At 39.7% G+C, this 23,454-nt stretch overlaps 1 protein-coding gene across 2 annotated transcripts in view; it reads right to left on the bottom strand.

Moving 5' to 3' along the window:
* Window positions 1-23,211, bottom strand: part of CELF1 (CUGBP Elav-like family member 1) — a 31,348-nt gene extending 8,137 nt beyond the window's left edge. Inside the window, exons 1-13 of one of the 2 annotated variants that reach the window (XM_074148710.1) lie at window positions 23,141-23,211; window positions 21,264-21,451; window positions 20,382-20,464; window positions 19,925-19,973; window positions 16,572-16,706; window positions 16,300-16,379; window positions 15,755-15,916; window positions 14,319-14,400; window positions 11,111-11,239; window positions 4,099-4,209; window positions 3,759-3,944; window positions 2,755-2,898; window positions 1,020-1,188 (exon numbers count right to left, since the gene is read on the bottom strand). In XM_074148710.1, the coding sequence (XP_074004811.1) occupies window positions 1,061-1,188; window positions 2,755-2,898; window positions 3,759-3,944; window positions 4,099-4,209; window positions 11,111-11,239; window positions 14,319-14,400; window positions 15,755-15,916; window positions 16,300-16,379; window positions 16,572-16,706; window positions 19,925-19,973; window positions 20,382-20,464; window positions 21,264-21,451; window positions 23,141-23,211 (1,548 nt within the window). In that variant the 3' untranslated portion in view covers window positions 1,020-1,060. Of the gene's footprint in view, window positions 1-1,019; window positions 1,189-2,754; window positions 2,899-3,758; window positions 3,945-4,098; window positions 4,210-11,110; window positions 11,240-14,318; window positions 14,401-15,754; window positions 15,917-16,299; window positions 16,380-16,571; window positions 16,707-19,924; window positions 19,974-20,381; window positions 20,465-21,263; window positions 21,452-23,140 lie in introns of those variants that run through there. The other variant, XM_074148711.1, reaches the window with a different exon arrangement.
* Between the last annotated feature and the right edge of the window lie 243 nt (window positions 23,212-23,454).

The following is a 23,454-nucleotide window of genomic DNA, read 5'->3' as shown; positions in this document are numbered from 1 at the left end:
AAAGTAATACTCTGCAAAAAGGACATTATTCTACAGAAATGGGGAATGTGATGAACTGTTAAGAAGAAAAATTGTCAAAAAAATTCTGCAGGTTACCAGGGATCAAAAGTTTCTTGTTTCCAGCCCCAGATGTATTCGTCCAGACTAAGCTGTCTCTCTCTATGCCTTTCTACAAAACCTAGATAAATTACACAGGATAAGTTTTCTTAAATATGGAGAAATTCACTGCATCTCATTAATATTCAACTGTAAATGGACAGTGAAATTTTCTGGGCAGGGACATTATCTAATCATTTTATAAAGTGCTGTGTACATTCACAGTGCTATATAAACACTACTTTATATACAGAAAAAGAAAAAAATCACTGCAGTTTTCCTTTGGCTTGTTAATATGGTCACCCTTCTAGCCTGTCTCCTGCTTTAGAGATGATTTACTAAATCCCCACCATGGCATACAGTTAAAGAAATTTTAAAGAGTGGATGGGGCATGACAAAGGCTACATGGAGCCGGTTATTTGCTCACCCAAGCTTTGATGGACTCAGTTTTCCTTCCCCATCTTTGTTTTCATCAGCTGTTCTGTGTTATTTCTGCTGTCCCTTCTCCTCTCCCCCATGGCGGTGTGGTGTCAGTTCCGATTCCCCTTCTCTTTACCCCAAGGCAGTGTGGTGGCAGTTTGTGCTGCTCCCTTTAACCTTCCCTCCCCACCCGCAAGGAGCTGGCATTGGTCCTTCTCAACACACACTAGTTACAAACACAGCAAACTTCAAATAAGGGGAAAAAAAAAAAAAAAAAGAAAAAGAAAAAAAACACCTCAGCGATATGGCACCTAAACTCCAAAGTAAAACACTGGAAACAAAAGCACAAACTTGTCCTCCATCCGAAGCGGGATTCTCAGCAGAGGCTGCAGCCGAGTCTTCAGGGGAAGATGTGCCAGACAGAAGGCATGGATCAGCTTCCAGGACTGTAAAAACACAGCCTTAGGGCTTCGAATGACTAAGTGCGCTCCTCTCCAACTTACCAGAAGATCCTTCTCACTCCAGTCCCGGAGGGGAGGGGCGCTCAGTATGGCTTGCTGTCATTCTTAGAGCGCTTAAGCTGTACTTTCAGACGCTTCATGCCAATCTGAAAGCCATTCATTGACTGAATGGCAGCCTGTGCAGAGACAGGATTGTCGTAACTTACAAAACCTGAAGAAAGGAAAATACAGAATTACACCACGCCGAAGCTGTCCAGAACAGCTACTCAACACTGGAAACGCAGGTACTCACAAGGTAGAAGAGGCTTGCATGGAATGCCATTTTCAGAAGCTCACAACTGTTTTAGACTCTTCATAAAAACTTCTTACTAAGGGCTCTCAGACAAAGCAATTGCTTTCTGACGTATGGAACTTTGGCCAAAAGGCATACAAAGCTCAGGAAATTAAAATAACATTTTCTAGTCTTCCAACAAAAATGAGTACTGCTGTTTGTTTTATAAGAACAATATACCTGAGAGAAAACCAAACCTGGAAAGTGTTAATTTATGTATGAAAATTCGTTAAAGATAAAAGGCTGAAATCACACTTGGCATTATGGGAGTAGATTTGTTTGGGGTGAAGTAGCTGTCAAGGCAGTGTGGCACTTGTACTGTTATTATGTTTAGGTTTCTCTTGGAGAAAAGAGCACCCTCAAAATAAACTTCTCCAGAGTTTTGAAGGAACCCATTTTAAATAACTCCAGCCAATGGCTGCCATCACTGCTTGGGGAGATCACTCCATATGCAGGTGTTACAGCCTGACCCTCAGCATATTTTTGTGTTCTCATAAAGCATTAGACTGTCCACATCTTTTGGCTCAAATGCTAAAAAATACAGGATATTATGTATGCAATGAAACTATCAAAACCATAGAGAAAGGCTAGCCTCCCCCATTTCATCACAAGAAATCTCCATCTATCAAAAGAGTCACAAGAGCGTACAGCACTACAAAAATGCTACAACTGCTTGCACTGGGGCTTCCACGTGGGGAAAATAAAACCATGAATCTTTCAGTCCACATGCACAGCCTCCTACTACACAAACCAAGTAAGAATACGTTCTTTGCTCTTTTGGCATCACAGACTTGAGCAGTTAACTGAAAATAATCTATTTGGATAGCAACAGTAGCACAACAGGTTGATGTACAGTTTTAGGAGACGCTTCCCACCCTGATGTGCCTCCCATCTAAACACACAATAAGAAGAGCAAACACAACCAAAGCTGAAATGGTTGTACTATTCCAAAGTTTTCAAGAACTTAGGGGGAAGCTTTAAAAACTGCCTTGAGAGCATTTACAAAATATGAGAGTCAAATGCTCCTGCACTGTATGGTAGCCATAATAATTTTATATAAAAATATTAATAGAAATCACTCATAATGGTCATGTAGTAGGTAGTATATACAGCAATGTAAGCAATTAGTAAAAAGACAGAAAGGGGGAAGAGGAGGAACTATACCATGATTACGGTCTGCAAACATGAATCATAGTGAATTATCTAAGGCCAAAACAGTATAATGAGGCATAATAATAGTATGAAATTAGGAAAATCAAAAAGTCAAAATGAAAAATCAGGAAAATACAGCTCATTGCTAGAATAGTTCAGATTGATTTATTTATTTTTTAGGAATATAGAGAAAAAGTTACTACTTGACTTAAAAGCTAGACTAGACAACACACTTGAACAGAGATTACTAGAAAGAAGCCACCTTTCTACAGGTAACGATTAGACCCAACGTACCAAAACACTTGCTTAGATTGGTCTGTTTGTCAATGAAAACCTTGGCAGAGACGACGTTTCCAAATGGCATGAACATCTGCAGCAGATCCTGATCCCCAAACTCCTGGGGGAGGTGGTAGATAAACAGATTGGCTCCCTCTGGACCTTCAAACAGTAAGTAGGAATATAAATTCAGAACGAGCATGGATACAACAGGCTCACTCCATAAAAAAAAAAAAAAAAAAAAAAAAAAAAAAAAGGTGAAAGAGCCATTCAAGCCAAATTTTCTAGATAAAACAATGAAACTGCTGTTCACACTTCTGTGGAGTACTCGATTCCAGAATAAATCAGCATGACCCTTTGCTGGTTCTGATCATTCAAATAATTCTAGCTCTTTCTCACTATTTTGGCTCGTAATTTCCACATTGTGCCAAAACTCATTCACAGATCTTTGCTGCAATGAAAGCTGAACAGTAAGTTTGAGCCCCAGATGCTGACTAAAACAAAAATGGCTACGCAAAGCTCACGGCCCAAAGAAACTAAATAAATCTCAGTACAAAATACATTACTTGAAATCCGACAGATTCTTTTCTAAATATTATCCTACATTCTGCTGAAAATTTACATTCTCCATTACACTGCACATTAAACTGATTCTGAATAGAGTGAAGAGATTGGCATTAAGTGTCTGTGGGAAGAAGTGAAGAACCAAGAAAGCAATATTAACAAAATCACAACTGATTCTCTGACAGTGGGATGTATCAGGCTGCAGACTCATACTCTCCTGTTCTCCGAGAAGATGGAGGAGTACTATTACTAGACAAATCCTGGGAGAAACCTCCTGTATAAAAACTACTTTGGACTGCCCTTAACAGAGAGACCTCACAGGTTTTCCTTCTTTATCTTCAGTAACTCTAGGATTCTAAAAAATGCCAAATAAATGCTCCGGAGATAAGGTAGCTGCAAGGGCTGGGCTTGCCCTTTTGAAAACCCTTCTCAAGTTGTTTTGACAACTTTCTCCCTACCTTCTTTTTGACTTCCCGCTGCACCAATACTCTGCTGTGTTAAGAGACTCTGGTTATAGAGTGTGGGCAATGCAGCAGCAGCATATTGCTGGATTCCAGAATAAGCCTGTGTGAGGGCTTCCATTGTGCTACCTGTCCCATTTGAGAGACCACCACTGCCAAGTCCTCCATTTAAGGCTGCCATTCCTGTATAAGGAAGAGAAAATAAAGATGACTGAGTACTTCCACTGAGCCAGATCAATTACCTTTCAAGCAGGGAGCAGGAAAAAGCCCCCACAGAAGTAGCACAGCCTGAGGAATGATAATTAGCCATTCCCCCAACCCACAACACATAGCTTACCTGCTAAAGAGCTAACGTTGAGGCCTGCTGTAGCCCCCGCCAGCGTCTGCAATGCTCCAAGAGAAGCCATTGGATTAACAGAGGAGCTGCTACTGGAGCTAGGTGAGGAACCTGCTATTAAAATAAGATAATTAAACTTCAAGCAATAATTCAACTTTTCATGTTGTTATTTCTGTAGAAAAGGCTAGTAAGGAGCAGATCAAAGCAACACAGCATACTTTATGCCAAAAAAAAAAAACCAACAACAAAACAAACCCAAACCCACATAACTTGATTGATCATGCTGCTTATATATTCTAATCCCTTCCTACATTTTGGAAAAATTTCTACTTCATTATAGCATCTACTCTCTGTAGCAATAATAATTTCACTAAGTGTAAGACACCTAAGATTCAGACAATATACAAATGTTTGCTAAACTCTGTACCTCAACATAAGGTGACCAGCAGCAGTGCCTGTTTCCTGCTGCCTAAACCGAGTAAGAATCACTTGTTACGCATTAACATCTATCCTTGAAACATCACACAAGGTGAAAGAGACCCAAACCACAGATACTAGGGACATTAAAGAAAGTTCCAGTCAATCTGAACATATGGTTTTCCCATACTGCCAGAACAGGAACAGCAGATGCCCAGATTATTCTGACGTAAGAAATGATTTTCCATTAAAAATCCCGCTGCAGCAGCTGGGGCTAGGGCCAAGAAAAGTCTTGGAATTTACATCCGAAATAGATCGTTTATCCTCTGTTGACTGTGCCACTAACATCTTCAACCATGTTTACCCAGTAAGAGAAGTCCACAGTACAGTACCTAACAGACTAACAGCTTACGTGGCCTGCCAAATTCTACAGGTAGTTTGTTCTACAGAAATAGACATCAAAACCACAAGAAAAAAGTTTAGCAAGCTGGTATATCAAAAGAAACAGAAGGTCAAATTAAGGTAATCTACCAAGATTTATGGACATGATAAAATAAGAATAGTATTTTTATGATTACACAGTGGTGGTTTTCCTAACAGCTTTGTGTTTCTAAGTACTTAGAAATCTGAAGAAGGTAAATAAGAAGAGCTATGCATATTGCTATTGATCCGGAAGTTTAAACTTACTGCACAAAATGCACTGTAAAATATTTAATGGGTTCTACAAGTTAAAAGATACTAAAGACTGGTGCTGTAGATGCACCTTGTAGTCTGTTTTCACAAGGAATTCGTCTGTCTGACCAAGTGGGTAACAGAAGAACTGAAATTCAGGCATTTTCAGTTTCCTTTGTGTTTTTGTGATTCTCAGTTATGCTGTGTACATCCATTAAAACTTTTTAAAGAATTGTTAGCATCTTTCAAGCAGATTCACACACTACATATTCCCCACTTCAGATATATGGCACGAAGTCTCTGCTGGAGTGCAATATGATAACTATTTAAATGGAATACACTTGTTTAACAAGCCCCAGCAAAAGCTGTACCTGACAAAAGCAGTTGTACCCAACACAGGCTGCAAGAGAACCCAGGGAGCTGCACTTTACATCACTGTTTAGTTTTTGTACGGATAGAGGAAATGAGAAACCTCCCCTAAGAAAAGTTCTACACTTTTAGCAAGTCAGAAATTGAACGACCATGTCCCAAACTATATGTTAAGATGCTTTACTCTGAGGAAAAGGAGACACTTCTGTCTTACTATCAGTAGTATAAAAAACCTTGGAAAAACACAGAGAACAAGTTACAGTATAACCCTCAAGTCGGTAGAAAAAAAATACTAGACGGCTGAATAAAAGCCAACGTTCAGAAAATCACTTGTTTCTGCAACACTTTGTTGCTAATCTAGATAATTCAAAACAACACGACATTTGACAGATGAGAACACCATTTAAAAAACCAAACCACAATAACATAGTAGCGGTAAGGGAAAAAAAGAATGAAGCCAAGACTAGAGAGCCAAGTAAAAGAGGCAACGGATGCCCCCCCTACTTTTAAAAGCTTGTGATTTTAAATAAATTCATTTAAACCATTACAAAAAGCTGAACACAGTTATTTTAGTTTAGCTGACTTTATCAGAAATCTCTTTAAGCAAAACAAGAAACGTTTTAGTACTGAAAATGCCAAGAAAATTTAACATGGTTTGGTTTATTTTCTTTATCATATGTATATAGGAATTGCTATACTCAGCATCCCATTTCTGATGGCTAAAGGCAGACAAATAACAATAGAGCAGAAATACAGGGCAATTACAAGGTAATTATATATATAGTTGGTGTATATGGTCTACACACCAATGAAGCAACCTGCAAATCCAGGAGTTTTTCAGCCAAGGGCAATGTCTTTGTATTAAAGTTACAAATTTCATTCACTAATTTCAGTGCACTTTGAACACTGAATTTTTTGACTTTACCGTGTTCTAAGGCACAAGTTCTACACTTTAATCATGCACTATGCAAAGAAATAGCGCTTTTTATTTTTGAGCTGTCAGCTGACAACTTCACCCAATAGCCTGTAATTCTTGTGCAGAAATACCTAACAACTGGTTTTTCCCTATTCATCTTCATTGCAACACTAATATATTTGGAGGCTTCAATCATATAGCTAGTGACGGGTCTGGAGAACAAGTCTTATGAAGAGCGGCTGAGGGAGCTGGGGGTGTTCAGCCTGGAGAAAAGGAGGCTGAGGGGAGACCTTCTCATTCTCTACAGCTACCTGAAAGGAGGGTGTAGCAAGGCAGGGTAATCTCCCAGGTAACAGGTGATAGGACAAGAGGAAACGGCCTCAAGTTGCGCCACTGGAGGCTTATACTGGATATTTGGAAAAATTTTTACACTGGAAGGGTTGTTAAGCATTGGAACAGGCTGCCCAGGGAAGTGGTGGAGTCACCATCCCTGGAGGTATTTAAAAGACGGGTAGATGTGGTGCTTAGAGACATGGTTTAGTGATGGTTTATCTCAGTGTTAGGTTGATGGTTGGACTCAATCTGAAAGGTCCTTTACAACCGAGGCAATTCTATGATTCTGTATCCTCCTCCCATGTCAGTCTTCTATTTTTTCAGGCTCCCTCGTTGCTCCTAATAGGGAACGTGTTCCACAGTTCTAGTCATCCTTTCTGTACTTCTGGTTCTTGTGTGTTATTTTAAACCAGAAAACAGCACACAGTAATGGGGACAGAAAACCAATATAGCTCTATACTTGTTCTTTACTCCATCCCTAGTTCTAAATATTGTTTCTGTGAAGTTTTTGGTGGGTTGGTGGGTATTTTTGCCTGATACTGAGGTTATGTTTTCTTAGATCTATCTACTGAGTTATATCTAGTCAAAAGGCTAATTAATTCTAAGATAACTAGCTGAAAATACTTGATTAGGTTTTCAGAAAATTTGGATATGTAGTAAAGAATAGCTAGGAAAAATAAAACAACTTGGACATCAACTACGTGGAGGTAGGTAAACTGAGAGAACAGTAAGTCTGTTCTAATTCAGTCATTTAGCATCCAAGCAATGAGCACTACAGTTCACGCAATGAATCTGACTGAACTGTACCAGCATTAGTTCCAGTAAAAGCAGAAAGACTATGATGTCCCTGAAAACAATTTTGCTGGAGACACACTAAGGCCAGCAAAGTCATCTAGTCTTTGCTGGACCTTTGATGGTCGCACCTTTGAAAGGAGGAGAAATGGAAAATACATCAACTTTTGCAACCATTCTATTTTGCTCTGGAGCAGACAATTCTTATTGACGGCCAAGTCAAAAAGATAGCAGACAAGACACTCCAATCCTGAAATACATCTGTAACATTTTCTTGAAGGTCCCTTTCACAAGCTAGCAGTTTAAATCAGTTTATCTAAGGCCATGGTCTCTGTAACATGGACTACCTATACGTGGATGCAGCAGCAGTCTGTTCAGTTCCAAAGAGTAGCTGCTTTATTGCAAGGTTGAAGGTTTTGCTCCATCCTATTCTACATCAAAATACATAATACTGCTTGGAAATACCAAAAGAAAGTCACCTGAAATGAGCAGGAAGACAGCACAACAACAATACTTAACACCTCTGATTTCAACCATTCTGACATGTAACCTATCCATAGTCCACAGTTCAGCACTGTGTGGACTTTCAAGCTCCCCAAACACAAAAGATATCAGCGCAGATGAGAGAAAATCAAAAAGGTAACTACGCCTAATGATTGTCTGGATTTTTCCACCGATTATGCAATTTGAGGACAATGTGGAAGAGACATCCAAATGAGCATCAGGTCAACATTTGGATGACAGATGGACAGAAGTCAAGCCGGTAGTCATCTCATCTGCAGTTCGGTTTAAGAGGTTTTCACAGTGGATGTTGCCACATGTCTCACAGACAAGGAAGGCATTTACTAATACATGGTACTGAACAGCTATATACTGAGTTTTTCCAAGGCCTAGGTATGGTTCAGGCGGGATGTCTGAATGTGTGCAGTCCAACAGCCTTCTATGTGAATACATACAGTGTGAATGCACATATCAATATTAACCAGAGAATTTCAAGTTTGCTTTTATAAGAGATAATTGCTAGTTCAGAGGAAAGAGTTAAAAAGCTGTATAATTACAGGAAGTACCATGAAATCAAATGCTGTCTGTACATATTGAGGCTTCCCCTCCCCACAATTTAAGTTCAGTTTTAAAAGGTGAAGCATATTCATAACTAATGAGAAGCACTGAAACTGTTTCAGCGTTTGATGTCAGTGACTACATACAGACCACATATCCTCCAGAACTTTTTATTTCTTTTGAACAAAGCTGATCTCTACTCTTTAAAATTATATTTGAAATTAAGTTTAAGAGCAATACAGTAGTGACTGCTTCATGTTACAAGCCTATGAAGAGTGAACTGACTGATACACCTGTATAGGATATTAATTCAAATGACCCATCATGATTACTTGATTGTTGACACATAATCATTTATTGATATGACTGGCAATCAGAAAACTGGGTTCAGCACAGAAGGTACTTAAAACTGGACTGCTCCCCACCCCCTAACCCCTCCACCAGCACGATCAACAGTGGAACAGAGTCCCAAGATATGTCTCTCACCAAGGGAAAAGGAATCCGCAGAGTGCTGGGGAACAGCCAACATTAATGGCGAGGAAACCAACCCCAAAGAATCACACAATTGCAGCATAACTTCAGTTGAAAGGGACATCTGTGGACCATCTAGTATAATGGTCTGCTCAGAGCTGGTCTAACCTCTGACTTAGGTCAGCCTGTTCAGGGTCCTTTCCAATTGCATCTTGAATCTCTGAAGTGACGGAGATTCCACAGCCCCTCTAGCACCTGGTTCCTGAGCATTATTAATCACTCTCACCATTAATTGTATTTTTCTTTTATACCCAGTCAGAATTTTCTCTGTTGCAACTTGGGCCCATTGCCCTTGTCCTTTTACTGTACGCTTCTGAGAAGAGGCCGTCTCTGCCTTTTCTAGCATGCCTGGCATGTGAACTTCACAACCTGCCAGTCTCTTTCCCTACCTCACCAGATCAGAGAACAAACTTGCTCCAGTCAGTACACGAGAAAGCCAACAAGGAAATCTTAGTTCTAAACACCAGTCACAGCAACCTGTAACCTGACAATTCCAGCTCTGCTTCTGCATGAGGAAATATGGGAGAAATTCTCAGATAGATTCACCTTCACGCTTTCTCTAAGATGAAGAAGCATTAGTGGGTTATAAATGCAGCTCTTCTATAGCCTCAACTCTTTGGTTTTTGTTTTTTTTTTTTTTTTTAATTATAGAATGTGATACCATAGCAGGGAGTCAAGATAAATTTTGATATTTTAATCTTTAAAGATTGCAGACCACAAAATTTTCATGCAAAACCCCCAAAACTGATCAGCAACAGAACACTCTTTGAACTGAATTTTTTCTGGGGGATTTCTCTAAGTAGAAAACTGTGCAAAGCACTCATGGTTTAACTCCTGGGGCATAAGGTTTTCTAAACAGCTTTTCCTTGTAATCTCTTTATAATCTCTTAGTCCAGCTCCTTGGTCCTCCTTATGCAATACAAAAAGCTACCTGTGTAAATTTAAAACATCTCCAACCCCTTTGGCCTCTCACAATCACTGGTGAGGATGTCAACTCTGTAAACCGGATTTCAAAACCAGATAAGCAATTTGTCTTTTTATAAGAAACAACAACAACAAAAAAACCACCCAACTACTACCAAACCCACATACCACGCTGTAGAAGCTGGAAAACTGACACCCTGAAAACACAAGGTCTCCCTTCCCATGTCAGTATTTAGAAACAACTGAAAACAGGATAGATTTGTGGTAAAAACTGAGTATGTCTGCTGTAAGCACAATTTAATTTATTTTTTGTTGTCTTGTTTGTTGCATTTATGATCACATTTAACAGTAAGACAGCAAAAGAACACTACTGGACATTCTAGCCTCTCTGGATAGTGTACATAACCTAAAGTAAAAAACAAAACAACTCAAACCACAAAAAAAAAAAAACCCAGAAGAGCAAGATACTGACTTTTATGTGCAACTCATACACTCATTTCTAGACAATCACTTTCCAATAAATGTGCTAGGGGTCTATTTATTCTACTTCTATGAGGTAGTTTTCTTCATTCATGCCAGAGGAATATAAACCGTACTGTTGTAGTGCACAGAATGCATTACTGATGCTTAAGATATCTTCTCTCTCCATGTCCAGAGGAGCAGGGTACATCTGTCACAGTACCTGCCTAAAATCACAGAGGAACCGAATACGTGATGAGATTTCAATAACGCCACTGGAAAGAGGTCACCTACCTTTCTGCTTCACGATGACCTCAAAAATTCTTTTCACTCTTAATTAACCTGACCATTGGAGGAAGGAACACAGCAGGTAAAAAGTCTTTGCTTTTTAGCAAAGATATCTACCCTAAACAAAGGCCAGTGAATCTACTAGTAAAACTCCTTATCTATTAAAGAATCAATACCAAAGTGGCAAAAAGGGATAGACCAAACAGGTGACGTTACCCTGAAATGACTCCTCCAGCATAGGCAGCCTCTTACCTGAGCTGGTGAGCACACTCAGGGGACTGCTGGAGGACGTGAGGGCAGCGGTACCACTCGGTGTATTCTGCGCTGCACTGGCCGCAGCTGCTAATGCCGCCAGGTTCTGTAACTGCATCGCATTCAGGCCTGCAACACATTGAAGAATGCACAGAGTTTCTCCTGTAATAGTCACCATCATCCAAGCTTAGCAGACCCAGCAACCTCAGCACATCACAAAGGAGTAACAGGAAGGAGCTTAAAAACAACAGGCTTAATACCAGTTACTGATCTACATTGCAATTCATCATTGTAACTAAAAAAGAGTATTTTTTTTTTTCCCAGATAGATGAGTTTTGGTAAAAGACCAGGTAGTCATGATCCCAGATGTAGACTCCAGAGTACGGAAGTTTTCAAGCACTGTTCTCTCCAGTCACAAAAGCACAGCAGCTTTAACTGAGAGTTAAGCCAGGGTCTGACAGCTCATCTGCAAGCTAGAGAACTTGTCTAGACACCAGGCCAATAACCTCCTCTTCTCTGCTGTCCCTCCGCTCTCTTTGCATGGGAACAGCAACACCTGCAGAATTCTTTCGAGAAGGCCTACACACCACAGCAGCCACAAAGTCACACCTTTAACCCACCATCAGCTGAGCATCAGCACATTTTATTTGGTCCCCTTGGCAGCCGAGAAGCAACAGTCAATTGTGAGACAATGCTAAGTGTCAACTCCTGACCACAAGATCAGCCAATGGACTCGTAGGCTGGTCAGCTGGTCCAACAAAAGTGGTAAGGAAAATGGGAAACATCAGGCATGTTGTGGGTAAACATCCTAAACATCTCCTAAACATCCAGGAATACCGTAGAACGAGGAAGGCATCCCTGTGTTGATGAACTTTTACCAGTCAATTTACTCATCTGACTCACCTTAATTTTGAGTCATAACTTTTCAATGAAACCATTTGGTCAGTACTGACACTGTAGTTTACCCTCTTTTCCTGCCATGGATTTATCATTGATACTGATCATCTTCTGAATTCTGTATTTTAGCCATCCTGCGGTAGGCTAGCTCCATTCTTCCAATTCTGCCTCTCTTCTCTTTAACCTTATTTCCCTTTTTTGTCTCTACTTTTCTTTATTCTAACAATTCCTCCTCTTTTCATCTGACTTGAGACAATCCCTAGTAATTCTTCCCTACAAAATTAAAACCAAAATTAAATTAATCACCATTCATAGAACAACATCAAAACATCCTATGTAGATGTGGCACGTTATCTTTTTGCGCTTTGTCACCAAATATGTACTAAGCATCCACCTCAAATAATTAAAATCTCAGTTTCGTAATCTAAGTATCTAAACAGACAACATAAAAATGTGACAACGCAGTATAAACAATTTATTTTCTAAAAGACTTCTACTACCTTTAGCATAGTTCATTTTGGGGTTTTTTAATCTTTTTCAATTGTTTTCTCTTTGTGACAGTCTGTTTCCTTAACCACATTTAGTGCCTGAAACAAGAGGATTCTGCCTTTATTTAGATTATCAAGGTGCCACTGTAACATAAAAGCATGAAGTTAAAACCAAAAAGTTGTGGGTTTTGTTTTTAGTATGCTAGAGAGCGTTAAAAGTGCAAGTGTTAGAGCTCGTGAAGAAGAGAGCAGCTTGCTTCCTTTCTGAAGCAGTCTGGCGTGTACACACTGCACCTGTCCTCTTATCATCACATTGTTTTCCCATCTGCTTTCAAACAGGGTTAAGATTAAATTCTGTCCACAAAGTCTGATATAGTTTGGGATCTAATTACCTACTTAATTTTTTTATGCATAAATTTCAAGAAAGGCAATCAGCTGAGATATTAACAGGACTTTGAAACTAAAACTCTCTCAGTGAAGAATCAGACTTGAAATAATTCTTTCAAAACACCATGCAACATGCTATTTATACATCTGAATTCTCAATTTTTAAGATTTCTTTTTTTTTTTTTTAAATAGTGAGAACAGAATTACCCTGGAAACTTCACAGGCAACCTCAGCTAGTGAGCACCTTCCCCAGCCCTTAGTGTAGTATCAACATGAGCTGCTGTACTGTTTTTCTCCTTTATTACCACTTGCTTTTAAACAGACACAAGGAGGGGGGCAGGAAACAGTATCATGTGCATAACAATATCTAGTATAGATCACCACCACACAGGATATTAATGAAACTAATTTTTAAAAAATTACTTGTGGCAAGAGTCTTAGATTTAAGAGTTCTGAAGAGGTCCAACTTGAAAAAAGTAAACAGAAGTAGTTAAGGTTAGAATCAACCTCAAGTATAAATCAAACTTTTTACAATCAAAATCATAACACTTTACAAAAGCCTGCAATTGTTACTGATGGGTGTGCCAACACAAATCAGATGGAGAAAGCCACTTTATTTTCTTAACACTTTTAGATCAACCTCTGCACAGACAGGGCACGTAATATTGTGAACTACCATAAAACTCCAGGAGGCAATTTTAAAAGCTTAAGGAGTTCAGTATTAAAACCAAAACTACAGGGTTTTTTGGCCAGCAGAAGGATTTATAGAATGCAGCTACTGGAGTTACTAACATATGTTTTATTATTCCCTGCCCTGTGAAGACAGAAGGGACAATCAATTTGCAGCCCCAGTACTGCTATACTTTGTGAATATTCTGACTAGCAGGCCACAGCAAGGAATTTGGCTCATACCTATTACGTTGATACTTCCCTAACAGCAATGGTGTAATCAATGGTAATTCAAACGAAGGAATTAAAGAACCTGAACGAAGGACTAGTTCACATTCCTACCAACATTGCATTTCCAACTTTGATGTATTTAGGAACAAAGAATTTTAAACAGGAAACTTAAGAATCTATTATCACTGAAACACATACATTAGTGCTTATTTCAAAACACAAAGCTTTATGTATGCACCTGTTTGGATAAAAACAAATATACAGAGCCATCTTTTTGTACACATAAGGGAAGATAATGCCAGAGGTAGGGGAGATGACCAGCATACCACAACTTACCTTGGGGACAATGGTTAACTAAGATTAAGAAGGAACATCCATGCTTGTAGCAGAGGATTTCTGTCATTCCAAAGGAGCGGGTAAACTCAGGCCTAATTACTTTAAATGAGGTTAATGTGTCTACAGCCTTCTGGCTACTTTCTCTACCCTCTTCCTCTTTTCTTTGGCACTGAATTTGTCTTCTAGTGGAAAAAACTCACCTCCCATTGGGTGGAGGCTGCTCAATGTGTTCAGGTTCCCAGATGACGCAGCTGCTGTCTGCTGAAGGAGCTGCAAATAAAGCTAGACATTACACCAAAAAACAAAACAAGAGTGAGAGTGAGGGCTGGCTCCGCTTCTGGGAGAAACTGCACCACACCACAGCCAGAGCGCCGTCACAAAGGGAATTCCCACTGCCCATGCACCACATCGTAGCAAAGCGTAAAGAGAATTCCCCTTACACAGTAGAGCCAGAGCACCACCATGGTGAAAATCTGCATTGCCCATGCATCACATTGCAGCCAAAGCAACAGCACGCTTTCCTCACTCAACACCATCAGTGTTGAGGGAAGTTTATAGCTAATACACCAAGACAAAACCAGTAGAATCAGTAGTGAGAGAGAACTATTCAAAGCACCTCAGAGGCAGGATTGCTACCCCTAAGGATCTGCAACCTCAAGCCAGGCTTAACAGCTGACACTGCCAGGACAAGACAAATGCCAAATGCCATACAAAAACAAAGAACTACCATGAGAGGGAAGCCCCTCCAGACATGAGAGAAATGTCAACGCCTCAGCTCAGAAGCAATTTAGAGGGATTTCCTATTCCTCTCTCCATTAACTAGCTTGTCATAAAAAATTCTAACCTACCAAACCTAGCTCGGTTGTAAAAGAGAGAATGCCTCCACTTCAACAGTACACCATACCAAGGATGAAATGAAATGTTCCTTTTCTGTTCCCCAGACCTTCTATTGCATGAATACAGTTCTCATAGTTACTCTGGCAACCTGAGCCAGAGCACATCAATTTATGAGAGGTTCACCCTATAGGGACCCAGCAAAATCAACTACAATCAGTGACAAACGCAGACCACCTTCTGTTGCATCATTTTTGCTAAATAGAATAGTTTCTCTCTATTTTCTGTGGGCTTTTTTGTTTTCTTTGGTTTGGTTTTGTTTTTTTTTTTCCTTTCTTTTTTTTTTCTGTGCACAGTCAGCTACTGGGTGCTTCCAACCTGATCACCTTTTCTATTTGGACAGCACCAAGTACTGTTCTAGGTTTCACTGGAAGGGGATGAGAGAAATAAAGGCTGAAAAAGGAAAAACGGAGGAGGAATACAAGAACTATGTCATCAGATAGACATGAAAGGGGCATTTATATGGGCAAACAGTGAAGCTATAACATAAGAAGAAAATCTTCCCAGCACAAAGTCATTCTACAGAAGAGGAAAGAAAGCTTCAGTAGTCAGGGCTACAGTGATTGAGGTTGAAATCCTCACTTAAATAACTTAATTTCAGCCTCCTCATCCACAAAATGGGGATTAAGAACCCTGCTCCTATCTATCAGGAGCCCTCTAAAAACGAATACATTAAACACTACAAGACAGTCTGATGCTGTAACCCCTGAAGAGGTGAAAAGAACCCAAATTAGAAACTCACTGCTAAGTATTGGGGTCCAAGTGTGTTGAGACCAGCCAGGTTTCCCCATACCGAGGCAGCACTGATCTGTTGCATTTGTTGCTGGAGTTGCTGAGCAATTCGTTTCTGCTCTTTGTCCTTCTGCGTGTCTGCAAATTTTACCACAATGGGAGAAGAGCAACCCTGCAAACAGCAATTCAAACAATTACATACTTGCTACCCCCAGCAGTCACAAAAATACTGCATTAAGACCCAGTCATTGGAAGCATTCTCCTCCCCTCCCCTGATATGCATGCATACATACATACATTCAAACAGCACATTTCATTAAAGGTTCAAAATTTCATTTGCTTTTGATTCTATTTTATATTTTGGTATTTTCTCTGAAGATGAAGTTTCTATCTCGAGTTCTAAAAATAGGAGCAGAACAAACACAAAGGTCCAGGAGTAGTATTTGCGAAGAAACACACACTGCATATCCTTCCCTCTGCTCTCTAGTCCTCCAAACTCCATAGTGACTGCCTGAAAAATTACATCTTCTCCTGACACCCACTAACTTGTTTTACCTCCATGGTTTGTGCTTGGTGCATTGCTTTGATTGCTGTTTGTGCCATGGCTCTTGTTGTAAAAGTCACAAACGCACAACCTGGGGAAAGAACAAAAAGGAACTAAGTCATTTACTACATCCGCAATTACTGGGGTGAATAAAGAAATGAAAATGCCTACGGGGCTGGGGGTGGTGGTGTGGGATCACAGAAAGCGCTGAAATGCCACCCTGAGTTGCAAAAGGCAGCATCCAGTGGAGAACCTTGAACTGTCGGAAGAGCTTCCTGCTTACCTCGGCTCAGGCCATCTGGGCCCCGTAATATCCTGCATTCTTCAATCTGCCCAAAGGGGGAGAACATCACTCGGATATCATTTTCATTGCACTTCTTGGATATCATTCCAATAAACAACTTCCTATCTTCTACTGCTAAGAAATCAAAGGATAAGAGTATAATTAACAAATATGTGCTTACTAGATCTTATTTTGTCAAGTCTTCCCCATCAACTAGAGTTACTTCCCTTGTATTTAGGGTAGGGAATTGTCAAAACCAGATTCCCAATAATGGAATGTCTTCAGTTTAAGAGAATGCATATGAAATACCTCAATGAACCTGAAAGATGCCTGTTTTATGATGTTTTATGTTTACGTTTTGCTGACTGTTTCTCCCTTGCAAGCCTGTGAACTGCAAGAACGTAAGGAAAGGAAAAATATATCAGATTCAGCATTTCCCTGTACCTCCTATATTCAGTTCATGGTGACTGAGAGAAGACCTACATGTATTTTATGGGACTATTTTCATTCCCTCTCCTCTGTCTCTTCTATCTTTAGACTACCAACATACCTCGCTGTCTCTAAACAAGCAAGTGAGCTGCAGAAAGCTGCTTTCTAGCCTCTTCGTCATGCCAATCACTTAAATTTATATCTGCCTATTTCCTCATGCTCCTGTCTCAACAGCAGAAGCTATAGCAGTTGCTAAAACTGAGCAGTTTTAGTTCTGTTTCAGATTCATCCCTTCTGATCTGTACTAAAAGCCTGAAAATAACACCTCAGATCATAACAATGGACTGTGTGCTGCTGTACCTTGCCTCTAAATGCTGATGGTACTAGATTAATCATTAGAGTTGAAGAATACCTTTCAGTGTGCAGACTATTTTAAAATAAATGGTCCAGAAATACATCTCAGCAGTTACTAACATCAGTCTAAGGTCACCTATGGGAGCAGGGTAAATTCAAATCCAGAGCAGAACTTTATACCTCTTGTTTTACTTACATACGGATGCTATTCACCTCTGAAATACTTCCTTTTAAAAGATGAAGCAAATTATGTAGAATACCATTTGGAAATAAAAACCAGTTTGCAAATGCAACATTCAGCACAATACAAAATATAATATGACAAAGGCTGTGGCACGATTTGAAGCTTCAAGAGAGAAAAATCTCCTATTTGGTGCCGTGGTGAGGGGAAATCAACTTATTTGCTGAGTCTTCCACAGTGTTGAAGACAAAAGTTCCAAACTATTCAAGCTGACATAACTTTAACTGACTATTAAATCTTAATGTCGTACCCAGGTCACTTTGAAGTTCTTAGAGTAGAAAGCTACTTTCAAATCCTTTTTTCAGTCCCGTTTAGCTCAAGAGATTCAAAATCCCTTTTATTAAAGGTAAGCTAAAATAATTTTTAAACTGATGCTTTCTTATTTGTATTTTCACTTACACATTTTACTAAAACTCCTATCATTATATAATAGCCTCAGAACTGTCACCCTAAAATTCCATTAAATACTTTTTTCCCCCTTTACGTTATTTTCCCAGGATATTCGTGTGGGTGTTTGTATAATGCAAGATCCATTTCAGCTTAGAGAACCTATTCTATTCTCCTCCCAACTATGCTTCAAAAGAAGTACTGTATTCTAGATATATTTACACAGAAACATTCTGCATACACACGGAGGAATCTGCAGGTGGAATTACTCCTACTATATGTTATCTCATCTTCTGTTTTCAATTATCTGAAGATATAAGCTTTCTGGAACCAGGATTATATTCTCCATGATGCAACACTAATTTTATAGTAACTATGGGAAATGAAGAAAATAAAATTCAGCCAAAGCTAGACAAGCTGAAACTATAAAATGGTAAACTTACTTTGCTTATCTTGCAGCAATATATACAGACACACACACACATTTGAGCCATGTACATATATGTACATATAGAAACTCATCATGGAAATATATGGATAAATTTACATAAATATATGGATAAATTAATATATGGATACATTTACCCTAATGTAGATGCTAAATGTCTTAATCCATCTGAAATGGCCAATATGCAGACATATTCTTTTTTTTCTCTATTGACCTGTTGTGAATTATCCTGTAAACTATAAGAAGTTTTAACTCCCACTGTAGCTGCAACAGGCCTTGCTTCAAACTGGTCAAGCACTTGAAAAAACATTTCTAGATTTCATAGAATCATAGAATAGTTTGGGTTGGAAAGGACCTTACAGATCACCTAATTCCAAGCCCCTGTCATGGGCAGGGACACCTCCCATCAGACCAGGTTGCTCAAAGTCCCATCCAACCTGGCCTTGAACGCTTCCAGTAAGAGGGCATCCACAGCTTCTCTGGGCAACCTGTTCCAGTGAAGAATTTCTTCCTAATATCTCATCTAAATGTCCCCTCTTTCAGTTTAAAACCGTTACCCATTCACCTATCACTACACTCCCTGACAAAGAATCCCTCCCCATCTCTCCTGTAGGCCCCCTTTTAAGTCCTGGAAGGCCGCAATAAAATCTCCCCAGAGCTTTCTCTTCTCCAGGCTGAACAACCCCAACTCTCTCAGCCTGTCCTCACAGCAGAAGTGCTCCAACCCTCTGATCATCTTCACAGCCCTCCTCTGGACCAGCTCAAGCAGGTCCATGTCTTTGTTATGCTGGGAGCCCCAGAGCTGAACACAGCACTCCAGGTGAGTACAAGAGCGGAGCATAATGGGAGAATCACCTCCCTTGACATTCTTTTCATGCAGCCCAGGATACAACTGGCTTTCTGGGCTGCAAGTGCACATTGCCAGATTATATTCAGTTTTCACCTACCAATACCCTGAAGTCCTTCTCTGCAGGGCTGCTCTCAATCCCTTCATCACAATTGCCCCTGACCCATGTGCTGGACGTTGCAGTTGGCCCTGCTGAACTTCATGGGGTTCACATGGGCCCATCTCTCTAGCGTGTCAAGTTCCCTCTAGATGGCATCCCTTCCCTCTAGGGTATCAACCACAGCACTCAGCTTGGTGTCATCCACAAACTTGCTGAGAGTGCACTCGATCCCACTGTCCATGTCCCCAACAAAGATTTAAACCACCTTAGTACAAAGAAGAACTCACTGGATGTTTCTCTAATTGACAACGTGGTTCTATCACAAGCAGCAACAGTGGCAGATACCGAGTCATGGAATTTTAGAGACATCATTTACGCTACCTACTATATTGAAAACACACCTTTTTCCCTTTTTTTTTTTTTTAAAAAACAATCAGGTCTCCAATTCAAGCAGACTTCATCAGAAGCTGTTCAAGGAAAGGAAAATCTTCAAGCTTCCCTATTAGCGCAAATGATGCCACCAAACTCAGACTCTAGTAACACTTACCATTACTCTTTTCACTGTCAGCTGGTTTCATCTGGATAGGATGGTGCATCTGAAACGTGAAAAGATTATTTAATTCTAGATGCATTCACTTCATACTATATGGAATACATCCCATAAGAATTGCAGAAGAGAAGCAAAAAATGGTAGCCCAAATTGTCTCTACAGAAGTGCCTATGGAACAATACCTAAATTTCTAGAAGAAAGAAAAACCTTTCCTAATGATATGCCATCATTCCTCCTCAGAGAGTGTTATAGGAACCATGTCCACCCACTTCACTACCATATAATTCTCCCAAATGTTCCAAAATTCCCTTAAGATCTGTTATCATACAAATCTCATTACATCACTCTTTTAAAACATTATTTGAGGGCAAGATAACATATGTTTGTACATCAGCGGGGCCAGAGCTCAGAAAAACAGGACAGAGTTGCAATGTAAGCATGGTTCTTCTCTTACCCCTGGGAGGATCTTCATGTTGTGAAGAGCATTCTGTGCTTCTAGTGCAGCTTTACGGGTATAAAATGTAACAAAACAGCACCCTGCAATTGAAACAAAATGCTAGCCAGGTAGGTACACTATGAATCTTGACATGCTGTATGGAAATGGCAAGTCCCACTTCTATCCTTCCAATGCAAAACATATGACAAGTAGAAGAGGTTAGACATCAAAATAAGATTCTATGAAATAGGTAGGTCCTACTGATTGAGACTGTTCAAAAGAAGATTTCTAAGTGTAATAAAATAGGATATATTCAGAACTGACCGAACATCACCAATACACCATTAACACAAAGATTTAGATACATCTATCAAATACTTGTGGGCTACTTCCATTACCAAACTCAACAATTATTTGCTAGTACCAAAAACTTACATAGTTTCACAGGAAATAAGATATTGCATATAACTGAACCGTACATCAAGGCACAGCATTTAGTTAGGATTTGATGTACACAAATGACTAAGACTTCAATTTTATATTTTATCTGAAACAGAGACACTTCCAGCAACATTTTGATCATATTGTAGCATCACAATGATGCTCTGAAGCAACACAATACACTTTGCAATTATAATCCATATTCTTTAAGCACCTCCATCACTTCTGAGCTCTAAAAAAGTAATTCTGATTTTCCTCAGTTCAGCCAATAACTGCATCACAGTCCGAGTATAAATAGACACGTACGCTTAAAGACTATAAAGACTGGGCTCGCACGCATGCCTGGTCACAGAGACCTCCAAAACACATGGATGCCTGAATAAGCAAACAGCTAAGATTGTAAGTATGTGAAAGCAGCTGAGAACCCAAGTCTCCAATGAGAAGTACAGAAGTTCTCACCTTTGCTTTGAGGAGGGTTTTGGCTCCTGTCCCTCAAGACATTGATTTCGTAGACAGCACCATACTGTTCAAAGAGTTCTCTTAGATCCTTCTCACACCAGCTCCGTGGGACTTGACCCACAAACATCTTGATAGCATCTAGATCAGGTTGGTCTGGGTGATCCAGTGTGCCATTCATTTTCTTTGAGCTATGAAAAAACAAGAAGTAATTTCTGGTTTATTTGTTTCCACAGATTATAGATGCTATTGCAGCTAGAAGCAGCATGCTTACAGTGAGATTTAAGAAAAAAAAAATTATTTCTACACATATAAATGTATATGATTAAAATATATATAAAGAGAGACTCTTGCACATTCCCAGTCCGGCATACCAGAGAATATTCAGAAACGTCATTCACGTTCATTGGCACGCTGTGTATTTAGAAACCAAATGTTCTACACAGCTGTTTAAAACTTCTCTTAACGTTTAAACCTATAATGTAGTCAACATCTGGGATTCAGGACACAAATCTATTGAGATGACTGAAAAATACTATGTATTTTTCATGTAACCATGTAAAATTTTACAGAAAAAGAAACCAGAACAGGAAGGCACCTAAACACAGTCTACCCACGGACTACTGATGTTATCAGTAACCACTGAAAATGGGAGAGTAACATTTTTTTCGAGTTGTTTTTAAACGTGACTATCTGGAACTGTTTCCCAGGGTGAAGATCCAGTCATAGCCTGGTATACCAAAGGACCTATCTCTGGAAGATTGACTGTAACGACACCCTATTGTAGGTATAGTGATTAGTAGGTTAAAATTGCTGACCAACCCCTGCATAATCTAGAAAGAACGTGCGGAGTGGAACAGTAACTATACAATGATTCCCCCTGCCCCCAAACTTTGTTGAAGAATACAGGTGGCCTTCTCCCAGAGTAGGCGGCTCTCTTCATTTCTCCTTTTTTTCTTTAAACATAGTTTTTCAATTACTTATTCACTGCACATTACAGTAAACTGTTCCTCTTACTGTCCATCTCCAACCATATTCCCCCCGAATAGAATTTTAAAATAATAGTTAAAAAAATTTCCAAACCAGGTAATGTTTAGTTAATTCTTCCCCTTGATACACTGCTGTTTGAGCCTAAGGAAAAACTGAAGCCAGGGAAAGCTCATGATTTTATAGCTGTATGAACAGACCTCAGAAACAACAAAGCTTCTTACTAGAAGGCAAGGAAATAGTCTTAAATCCTTTCACTCCTCTCTACCTTTTCACTCAGAAAGGGTCAGCACCTCTGCAAGTAGCCAAAACAAATACCTTTTACAAAGAGGTAAACTATTTCTTTTCATTCAGTGGTTTTTTTCATTCCAATTGAGAACAACTGGAAATCATTTACCCTCTTCCAATAATAAATTTCAGCCCTGCCTTTTATGCCAAGGGTAGCTTAAAGAAGATAGTGTGGCTCCTTTACATTAACTGGCCAACTCTTAACATGACCTCAGCAGTATTCAAGGAATCTTTCACTCCTAATTAAAAGGTTTAGTCTGGAGTCATTAATAGGGACAAACAGAAACTGTTCTCCCAACAACTGATTTAAAAAAACGATTTAAGATATCAGCACCTGTAGCATACTATAAACAGTACTGCCAAATAGCCTTATTCCTCCTTAGCCCTCATCGCCAAAATTATCAGATCATTTTCCCCTCTATCCAGAATCCAACATCAATTGTCAATGCCCACTAGGATTTCTTCAAGAAAACAAACTGCAGGGTCTCCTATCTCTCTTTTTCCCCCTCCTTGAGTGGAGTTCATCAGACAGCAGAGGCTTCAGAGACAGCCATTCCAACTATCGCTTTAGTTATAAACTTAGACATGAAGAAAAAAATACTTACACAGGGCTAGCATTCAAGGAGCAATGGTCCACCATCATCTCTGGGAGGAAATCCAACTTGAACGCAGCCATCACCTCAGTCTGACAAACTACTAACACTAAATCAGTGTATTGCCTAACCCCCAAACAACGCCTCTTCCAAAAGTCCTGCAGGTCTTAGCACTCAGCCACACAAAAAACACTCAAACCACAGAAACAGAAGCTCAGGGAGACCAGCAATAGACACCACAGAAACAGGCTGGACTGGGAAAGGGACATGGAATCCCAGATTAAAAAGGGGATGTGACCATGTGAAGGGAGGCTCAGCTTGATACA

This window comes from Numenius arquata, chromosome 6, assembly GCF_964106895.1.
Source record: "Numenius arquata chromosome 6, bNumArq3.hap1.1, whole genome shotgun sequence".
In the NCBI taxonomy this organism is placed as follows: domain Eukaryota; kingdom Metazoa; phylum Chordata; class Aves; order Charadriiformes; family Scolopacidae; genus Numenius; species Numenius arquata.
This window is presented reverse-complemented; position numbering and strand designations above follow the sequence as displayed.